General features: G+C 43.8%; 1 protein-coding gene across 1 annotated transcript; it reads left to right on the top strand.

Annotated features, from left to right (window-relative positions):
- The first annotated feature begins 247 nt into the window (after positions 1 to 247).
- Positions 248 to 1,951, top strand: LOC116355437 (uncharacterized). The gene is made up of 3 exons (XM_031799160.1): positions 248 to 934; positions 1,156 to 1,232; positions 1,553 to 1,951. Exons 1-3 carry the CDS (start codon positions 268 to 270, stop codon positions 1,778 to 1,780), a joined length of 972 nt encoding a protein of 323 aa, XP_031655020.1. The 5' UTR covers positions 248 to 267; the 3' UTR covers positions 1,781 to 1,951.
- Positions 1,952 to 10,291: the final 8,340 nt, after the last annotated feature.

Genomic DNA, 10,291 nt, shown 5'->3' with positions numbered 1-10,291 from the left:
GCATTGAAAGGTTGCTGATGGTGATGGCTTCCCGAGGTTTGTTTCCACTACAGGAGGGGAGGAGGGCTAATAATTATGTTTGGAATGGAGTAACTGGAATGGCATCAAACACATGGAAACTGTGTGTTTGATGTGTTCGATACCATTCCATTGATACCATTCCAGCCATTACTATGAGCCCGTCCTCCCCAATTAAGGTGCCTGTAGTTTCCACTCACCAACTATGTTTGTTCACAGGAACCCGAACCCTTCTGGAAGACGGGATCGATGGCAATGATGGAGGAGGAAAATAATAAAAAGAAGAAGGTGAAGAAGAGGGGTGGGTTTGGCCATAAGAGAAAAACAGCGAAAGAATTCCCACAGACTGTTGTTTTCGAGTCAACTACAAAGGACTGTGGAAAGCCTGTGCAAGAACAGACTCAGACGGAGACTGAGAGGAACAAACCAAAGGTGACAAACCTTGATATTGTTCCTGTTATTCTTGTCAGGAAAGCATTTGACTCTGTCTTCCCAGTTTCATGTACAATCAAGCAGCAATACGGTTCATGGGAAGCTGTCCCACTTTGCAATGATATGGTAGAGCACATACATATCCAGGTTCAGAAAGAGGCATTGAAATACCAAAACCAAAGACTGTTCTTACGCACTCTGAGGAAGCTCAACGATGAGCCGGACATCATGGCCAAATTCTTAGAAGACGTCTCACTCTCTATCAGGAGCAATTACCTCAGGACTTTCCATGAGTGGCCAATGGTTAAAGCCCAGCTATACCCAGAAATACAGCCTCTGCTGGTCTGCGATATCATGGTCAGAGAGATAATGGCTCACCTGAGGCCTACCTTGACCTTCGCCAAGGACACCAAGAAGGGTGATGACCGGCCATACTGCATCAACATCCCGGTCAAGAGAGAGACCAGAACCCCTGTTGATACAGGTAGAACAATGCTACTGTTGGTGTGGTACATTCAGAATCAGGCCTGGTCTCTTGTAAATGACTTGTATTCCACAATGTTCTTTCATTCACAATTTCACAACAGAATCCGATGTAGAGTAAACGGCTATGTGTAACAGTCAACTAACCAGTTGGACAATAACAATTTGAACTCCTCCCTTCCGTTCAAATGTCCTATCTTGTCACATTTCCATTTCCCGTAGAAAAGACCAAGCTGGAGCTTTGCATTGAGAAAGCCAGCGCTGACAGAATGAAGGAACTCCTCACCCCACTTGAGAAGGTAAGCTACACTGTTTTCTGTATTGTCTCATTGATAATATCAGTCAATTTGAATGTTGTCTGTCCCGTACTGAGCTGCAGCTTCAGCATTGAAAGGTTGCTGATGGTGATGGCTTACCGAGGTTTGTTTCCACTACAGGAGAGGAGGAGGGCTAATAATTATGTTTGGAATGGAGTAACTGGAATGGCATCAAACACATGGAAACTGTGTTTGATGTGTTCGATTCAATTCCATTAACACCATTCCAGCCATGACTATGAGCCCGTCCTCCCCAATTAAGGTGCCTGTAGTTTCCACTCACCAACTCTGTTTGTTCACAGGAACCCTTCTGGAAGACGGGATGGATGGCAATGATGGAGGAGGAATATAATAAAAAGAAGAAGGAGAAGAAGAAGGGTTGCGGCTGGTTCTGGGATTTGTTTGGCCGTAAGAAAAAAAACTGCGAAAGAATTGTGGATGGAGGATTGTTGCAGGCGCGAATACTAGAAATCACATCCACACAAACCAAGTGTATGGACGCACACACATTTACACAGAGACAGACATAACAACAAGGCCTACCTCAGATCCCAAAAAGACATTGTATGTTGCCTGTCTAATACTGTCTTATTTTCCATTTTGGGATACAGGATGTGTATTTATAGCTTACCAGAGACTGTTTTGGCACCAAACAATTTTCTCTCTGAACTTTTATTTGAAAAATAAACACTTTATTTGAAGTATTTTGCGTGACTTTGTTTTCTAAAGACATGTCTTTTATGTCTTTATTTCTGATATATATATTTTACATTCCATATAGAGGAGCCTGATGCTCAATGTAACCAATAACCATCCATTGTATTGTTTTATGGTGTAGCCTGAAAATCTGTGTTTTAAATTGTTCAACACATTTACTTTGCTGAAAATACAGTATGTTTCGAATTTTGGGCTTTTGGGATCATTTATACAGTAGACTATTCAAATGAATCAGTTAATTAACAACAACGAACATTTGGTGAATTAATATACGTTAAATAAAAACGCTTCCGTTAATAGTCTTAAACGGATCATTTACAAGAATAAATGGTACAAAGAGTAGAATATGAAATGCTGTAGCTGTTTCTGAGGATTGTTTGGCCGTAAGAAAAAAAAACCTGGTTGGACCCCTGGACATTTCTAACACTTCTTGACAATCTTGCTCAGAAACGCAGCAAGACCATAGCTGTAATGTAAGACAGGTGTTTGGAAAGGAGAGCTCACCTCTACATTCAGCAGTCTACATGATATGACCAAGATGTATCACAGTGGGGCAGCATGGGATTAAAACTTTGCAATCTCAGTGCATCAGTGATCATGACGGAAGTCTCTCATCCATAACATGCTAAGATATTTTTCTTATTCTTTATTTAAAAAGAATATAACACTTTGTACAAACATATTACTTGTTAATTAGAATGAATATATGTTATGTAGTCTATAAAATGTATCAGGTCTGAGGTTTTTAGGAGTACATTTATGATGTGATGCCAAGGAATGAAGGGAATTATTAACCTGGACTAGGTCTTTGTAAGTCTGGGTACCCGTCTAACTAACATTCCGCTCCTTGTCCCTTCTGTCAAACACATGGTGCCCAGGCTAGGTCTTTGTACCTTCTTACATATAAATACAATTCAAATAACATACAGTATTATATACAAGACTTCTGTAACATTCTTGCACTTTGCACATTGACATTCTTAAGTCTCCAAATAGGGAACAAACTGTAAATCAACACAGGTACAGGAGGGTTGAAAGCATGGTATGGCTCATACAATGTGTGGAAGTAAAAATGGAGGATCACATGTTTCATTTAGGAGATAAAAACAACGCAAATGAATTGTATATTATTTTTTGTATCATTGAAGGAGATTTATTTGCCTACTGTGACCTACGGTTTGTACATAGTCAGCGTATGTCCTCTCTAGAGAATCTAGATGTACTGTATCCTGGACAGCCAGTCAATGCAATTTCCAGCTTTCATGCAACTGCACACTCCTCTGTGTAGAAAGCTGGTACCCACAAAAGACTAAGTCAGGTCTGATGTTTTTAAATAGTCCATTAGTAGGAGACCTGGGCCAACTTCCTGTGCTATGGCAGGCACCGTGTTATGCTGTGGAGCGCACGGTGTCCCCGGTGCGGGTGCATAGCCCGGTGCGGTACATTCCAGCTCCTCCTATCGGCCGGGCTAGAGTGGGCATCGAGCCAGGTGCTATGAAGCCGGCTCTACGCATCTGGTCTCCAGTGCGTCTCCTTGGGCCGGCGTACATGGCACCAGCCTTAAGCATGGTGTCCCCGGTTCGCCAGCACAGCCCAGTGCGGGCTATTCCACCTCGCCGCACTGGCAGGGCGACCGGGAGCATTCAACCAGGTAAGGTTGGGCAGGCTCGGTGCTCAAGAGCTCCAGTGCGCCATGTACGCCGACGCATGTCTTGTATTCAAGATCCTCAATGGCCTGGCTCCCCCTCCACTCAATATTTTTGTTAAACAGAAAACCCAGACATATGGCAGCAGATCCACAAGGTCTGCCATGAGAGGTGACTGTATAGTTCCCTTAAGGAAAAGCACCTTTAGTAAATCCGTTTTCTCTGTGAGAGCTTCCCATGTCTGGAATACACTGCCATCAGACACACATAACTGCACCACATATCACACTTTCACAAAATGCATGAAGACATGGCTAAATGCCAATCAGATTTGTGAACATGGTCCCTAGCTGTGTGTTGCCGCTCTCCATGTTGTCTGTTGTCTGTAGCTTGTGAGGTGTGGAAACACTTTGTTGCTTTTATGAATTTTGTCTTGCTGCTTTTTGTTTTATGCTGCTCTGTCTGTATGCTACGTCTTGCTTGTCCTATGTTGCTCTGTCTGTATGCTATGTCTTGCTTGCCCTATGTTGCTATGTCTTGCTTGTTCTATGTTGCTATGTCTTGCTTGCCCTATGTTGCTATGTCTTGCTTGCCCTATGTTGCTATGTCTTGCTTGCCCTATGTTGCTATGTCTTGCTTGCCCTATGTTGCTATGTCTTGCTTGTTCTATGTTGCTATTGTTTATATTGTAATTGTTTTTAATAACCTGCCCAGGGACTGCGGTTGAAAATTAGCCGGTTGGCTAAAACCTGCACTTTTACTGAAATGTTGATTAATGTGCACTGTCCCTGTAAAAATAAAAATAAACTCAAACTCAAACTCAAACGGTCCGGTCTATCCAGTACCACCTCCACGCACCAGCCCTCCGGTGGCAGCCCCCTGCACCAGGCTGCCTCTCCGTCTCATCCCTATGGGTGCTCCCTCCTTTTCAGCGCCGCCAGAGCCTTCCTCATCTCCAGCGCCACCAGAGTCTCCCGCCTGTCCGGAGACGCCAGAGTCTCCCGCCTGTCCGGAGCTGCCAGAGTCTCCCGCCTGTCCGGAGCCGCCAGAGTCTCCCGCCAGTCAGCCAGGATCCGCCAGAGCCGCCAGAAATCCAGGATCCGCCAGGATCCGCCAGTCAGCCAGGATCCACCAGAGCCGCCAGTCAGCCAGGATCCGCCAGAGCCGCCAGTCAGCCAGGATCCACCAGAGCCGTCAGTCAGCCAGGATCCGCCAGTCAGCCAGAAGCCGCCAGAGCCGTCAACCAGCCTGAGCTATCTCTCGGTCCTGAGCTACCCCTCGGTCCTGAGCTACCCCTCGGTCCTGAGCTGCCCCTCAGCCCTGAGCTACTCCTCAGTCCGGAGCTGCCCCTCAGTCCGGAGGAGTTTGTTTAGTCCAGTGGGGCCCTTTAGTAGGGTTGCCAATCCTAGGTCGGCGGCGAGGGTCGCCGTTCCTAGGAGGAGACTAAAGCGGTCAAAGACTATGGTGGAGTAGGGTCCACGTCCTGCGACACCACGGACAGATGCCCACCCAGACCCCCCCTATAGGTTCAGGTTTTGCGGCCGGAGTCCGCACCTTGGGGGGGGGGGGGGGGTACTGTCACGTTCTGACCATAGTTATTTTGTGTTTTCTTTGTTTTAGTGTTGGTCAGGACGTGAGCTGAGTGGGCATTCTATGTTGTGTGTCTAGTTGTCCCATTTCTATGTTTGGCCTGATATGGTTCTCAATCAGAGGCAGATGTTAGTCATTGTCTCTGATTGGGAACCATATTTAGGTAGCCTGTTTTGTGTTGGGTTTTGTGGGTGGTTGTTTCTTGTCTTCTGTCTTTGTGTCTATGCACCAGATAGGACTGTTTCGGTTTTTCACATTTGTTGTTTTGGTATTTTGTAGTGTTCACGTTTATAGTCTTTATTAAACATGTTGAACTCTAACCACGCTGCGCTTTGGTCCGATCCTTCGTCTACAGAAGAAAACCGTTACAGACATTCATTGTACTGTTGAATGGGATGGCCAATTTAGCGGACAAAACAAAACTTAACTCACACATACACAAAATAAAACAAAATCCTATTAGGTGGTACATGTATAAGAAGACAGCATATAGTCATTACAAGCAGTGAAGTTAAGCCAAAAATAAATATTGAGTGGAGTACAGCACAGAGTAGCAGCAGATCGTCAACCCAGTTATGAAGTGGGACTAGACCATTTATCCAGTATCGGCTGCCATATTTTGCAAAACATTGGACTTCTATTGGAGGTATTGTATCGAATCTTTTCCATATGTATTACATTCCCTAAATCCCGTAACCACATTTCAAAGGTAGGTACAGTCTCCAATTTCCAAAATTGCAATATGAGCCTTTTGGGTAATAGAATACAAAGAGAGACAGCCTTCCCTTCCTGGTTATTTCCATCAACTGTACCAAACAGAGCGATCAATGGGTCTGGGGCTAGAACTCTATCAAAGGCTTTAGATAAGTAATCAAAAATGAGAGCCCAGTAAGCATGTAACTTAGGACATGTCCAGAATAAGTGGGTCAACGTCCCCTCATCCTGCTTGCACCTCTCACAGTGGTGAGGTGTCCGGGAATATTTTATGCAGTTTTACTTTTGAGTAATGTAACCTTAAACTGTACAAGGTTGTGTCTGGCATTCACTGAACTGTGGTTTATATTCCTGAGAGCTTCTACCCAGTCCTCATCTGAGATTTCTGAAGTTCTTGTTCCCAAGCCCTTTTAATGGTGTCTGTGGATACCTCTATGTGGGCCTGTAGCACATCATACAGTCTAGAGACCAACCCTTTTGAATGGGGTTTAACAAGGATCAAGCTATCTAATGTAGGACTATTTGGACTCATGCCATACTGTGGGATATGTGTCCTTACGAAATTCCTGATTTGGAGGTATCTGAAAAAATGTGTTGTTGGCATGTTGAACTTTCCCTGTAATTGTTGAACTGAAGCTAACAGACCATCTATGATTAGATTACCAATTGTTGTGAGCCCCTTCTCCCTCCACTGTGAAAACACCACATCATCCAATGCAGGGTGGAAACCATGATTCAGGCAAATTGGGCTGTCTATGTAAACAGTGGGTATGTTAAGAAAATACCTCATCTGTTTCCAGATCCTAAGCGTATGACAAATGACTGGGTTAGAGTCATAAGTGGATGTTTTCACATATGATGGGCTATTAACAAGTGCAGGGAGTGAGGAACGTTGACAGGAGGCCTGCTCAATCAAAAGCCATGAAGGCATATCCTTCTGTGTCATCGCAGGTAAACTTTCCCTCCAGAAAGACACAATGTTCAGATTTGCAGCCCAATAATACAGTTTAAAGTGAGGAAGGCCAAAGCCCCCCTCTATCTTGTACTTGCATAAATGCTTCTTTGAAATTCTGTCTGACCTTGTTATCCCATAAAAAGGGAGTTACTATTGAATCCAGTTTCTTAAAATAGCTTTGTGGTATGAAATTGGGTAGACATTGGAAGAGGTAAAGAAACCTGGGTAGGACAGCCATTTTAATAGCATTCATAAGACCAAACAAGGAGATAGGCAGTTTTCCAAAAATCTATATTTTGTTTAAGCTGATATATTTCAATAGCTTTCAAGATCTCTTGTCACTACAATGTGAAGGCTTGTGAACTTGTCCATCACTGTTCTAAACGGGGTAGATTGCAGAAATTGCATGTCCACAGGCGGTGATATTGGCATCAACTCCCTTTTTTGCCAGTTTATCTTGTAGCCAGAGAAGGAGCCAAATGTGTTTATCAAGTTAAGTAAGGGTAGAATAGAAGTTTTAGGCTTGGACAAAAACAAAAGAACATCGTCTGCATATAGGGAGATTGTGTGCTGTGTGTCCTTTATTTTGACAGAAGCTATATCGGCACATGCCCGAATGCCAGTAGCAAGGGGTTCCATGGCTATAGCGAAGAGAGCAGGCGAAATAGGGCACCCCTTGAACAAGCGGAATGACTGCGACATTTCCTGATTGTTTACCACGGACCATTGGGTGTGCATAAATAATTCTTATCCAATTAATAAATTCCTTTCCAAACCCGACATCATATACTTCCACTCAATCTGATCAAACGCCTTCTCTGCATCAAGAGCTATTACCACTGCCTCAACCTTATGATCGTGATACATTACGTTGAAAATTGTAGTATATATGTCGGACCGGGATAAAAACCTGTCTGGTCAGGGTGTATGATGTCGGAAATATATGTTTTCAATCGGTTTGCCAATATCTTTGTCAACACCTTGTTTTCTATGGGGAGTAACGACACGGGGCGATAAGACGACATCTCCATGGAATCTCTATCTTTTTTCAAGATCAGTGCTATTGTAGCCTCATACAGTGTTTGCGGGAGTTTGGCATTTTCTTTGGATTGTTTAAACATTCGCAACATAAGCAGAGAGCTAGACTGGCGCAGTACTTCTTATAGAATTATATTACATATCCATCGGGCCCAGGGGCCTTGCTGTTTGAAAATTGTGCTATCGCTGTGTTAATTTCCTCTAAAGTTATCCCTGCATCGGGTGCAGTAGCTGCCCCCCTGTCTAGTTTAGGAAGTTCACATTCAGCGAGAAAGCGTTCCATAGTTTGTGGATCAGTTGCATCGCATTTTGATTGGTATAGCTCTGAGTAAAACTGCGCTAAGCATGTATTAATATCATTTTATTTATTTATTTATTTATTTTACCTTTATTTAACCAGGTAGGCAAGTTGAGAACAAGTTCTCATTTACAATTGCGACCTGGCCAAGATAAAGCAAAGCAGTTCGACAGATACAACGACACAGAGTTACACATGGAGTAAAACAAAGATACAGTCAATAATACAGTATAAACAAGTCTATATACAATGTGAGCAAATGAGGTGAGAAGGGAGGTAAAGGCAAAAAAGGCCATGGTGGCAAAGTAAATACAATATAGCAAGTAAAACACTGGAATGGTAGTTTTGCAATGGAAGAATGTGCAAAGTAGAAATAAAAATAATGGGGTTCAAAGGAGCAAAATAAATAAATAAATCAAAACTAAATACAGTTGGGAAAGAGGTAGTTGTTTGGGCTAAATTATAGGTGGGCTATGTACAGGTGCAGTAATCTGTGAGCTGCTCTGACAGTTGGTGCTTAAAGCTCGTGAGGGAGATAAGTGTTTCCAGTTTCAGAGATTTTTGTAGTTTGTTCCAGTCATTGGCAGCAGAGAACTGGAAGGAGAGGCGGCCAAAGAAAGAATTGGTTTTGCGGGTGACTAGAGAGATATACCTGCTGGAGCGTGTGCTACAGGTGGGATATGCTATGGTGACCAGCGAGCTGAGATAATGGGGGACTTTACCTAGCAGGGTCTTGTAGATGACATGGAGCCAGTGGGTTTGGCGACGAGTATGAAGCGAGGGCCAGCCAACCAGAGCGTACAGGTCGCAATGGTGGGTAGTATATGGGGCTTTGGTGACAAAACGGATTGCACTGTGATTGCATCCAATTTGTTGAGTAGGGTATTGGAGGCTATTTTGTAAATGACATCGCCAAAGTCGAGGATTGGTAGGATGGTCAGTTTTACAAGGGTATGTTTGGCAGCATGAGTGAAGGATGCTTTGTTGCGAAATAGGAAGCCAATTCTAGATTTAACTTTGGATTGGAGATGTTTGATATGGGTCTGGAAGGAGAGTTTACAGTCTAACCAGACACCTAAGTATTTGTAGTTGTCCACGTATTCTAAGTGAGAGCCGTCCAGAGTAGTAGTCCAGATCCTGCGGATCTGTTACTATTTTACCCTTCTTGTCTTTTATTTTGTGAATAGCTCTAGATGCCTGTACATGCCTTAGCTGTCTTGCTAATAATTTATGTGGTTTGTCACCCAGTTCAAAATAACTTTGTTGCGTTCTAGCAAGTAAAGAGCCCCCCCTTTTCGAAAGGATGGTATTGTATTCATATTTTAACGTTGCGATCTTCTCAAGGACTGTATACGAGATATTCGTCCTAAAAATGTTCTCCTGTTCCCCTAACTGTCTTTCAATTTCTCTCAGCCTAGTATTGGCGCGTTTCTTCCTCTCTGATGTATAAGAAATAATGTAACCTCTAATCACAGCCTGTAGAGATTCCCAAAGGGTGTAGTCGTCAACATCCCCCGTGTCGTTAGTTCCGAGGAAAAGGCAGGATTGCTACCCCTCTCGCTTTTGCATCAAAGTTAGACTGGTATATCTGACCGATCCAGCCGACTCGTAGCTTGGCCTGAGCGTAGCGTTTAATATGAGTTTCTTGAAGAAGCACTATGTCAGCACCCAGTGATTTAAGATGAGAAAAAAACTTAGCTCGTTTCACCACATGCCCCAGGCCATTACAGTTCCAGCTGACTGTCTTCATTCGTGAACATAAAACACAGACCCCATCCCCCCTCCCGTCCTTTTACTGAGTGACTTCCCCAAACGTATTACCCCTTGGCTAATGTAGAGAAATGCTAATTCTTATGTAGGTGACCAAACTATTGTTAAGGGGGGGGCTACCACTCAGAGTTGAGCCTGTGGGGTCCCCTACAGGATAGCTCCCGCATTACACTAATGGCCAAAACCAGCGCACACACACATGATCTCCTTTGTCTCTGAACGTTGAATGCCCGAAGAGGATTCTACGATGACGGACAGACTACTGAGCCAATGGCGGAAGACTACAGACTACACCCCAGCTGAACCAATCCAA

This window comes from Oncorhynchus kisutch, linkage group LG20, assembly GCF_002021735.2.
Source record: "Oncorhynchus kisutch isolate 150728-3 linkage group LG20, Okis_V2, whole genome shotgun sequence".
NCBI classification, from domain to species: Eukaryota; Metazoa; Chordata; class Actinopteri; order Salmoniformes; family Salmonidae; genus Oncorhynchus; species Oncorhynchus kisutch.
Note: the sequence above shows the minus strand (reverse complement) of the source record. Positions and strands in the feature narration are given on the sequence as shown.

Excerpts from the sequence above, each read along its gene's own strand:
- LOC116355437 (XM_031799160.1), top strand. The coding sequence starts at position 268 with ATGGCAATGATGGAGGAGGAAAATAATAAAAAGAAGAAGGTGAAGAAG. Across the intron at positions 935-1,155 it reads CAGAACCCCTGTTGATACAG|AAAAGACCAAGCTGGAGCTT; the intron begins GTAGAACAATGC and ends CATTTCCCGTAG. Across the intron at positions 1,233-1,552 it reads TCCTCACCCCACTTGAGAAG|GAACCCTTCTGGAAGACGGG; the intron begins GTAAGCTACACT and ends GTTTGTTCACAG.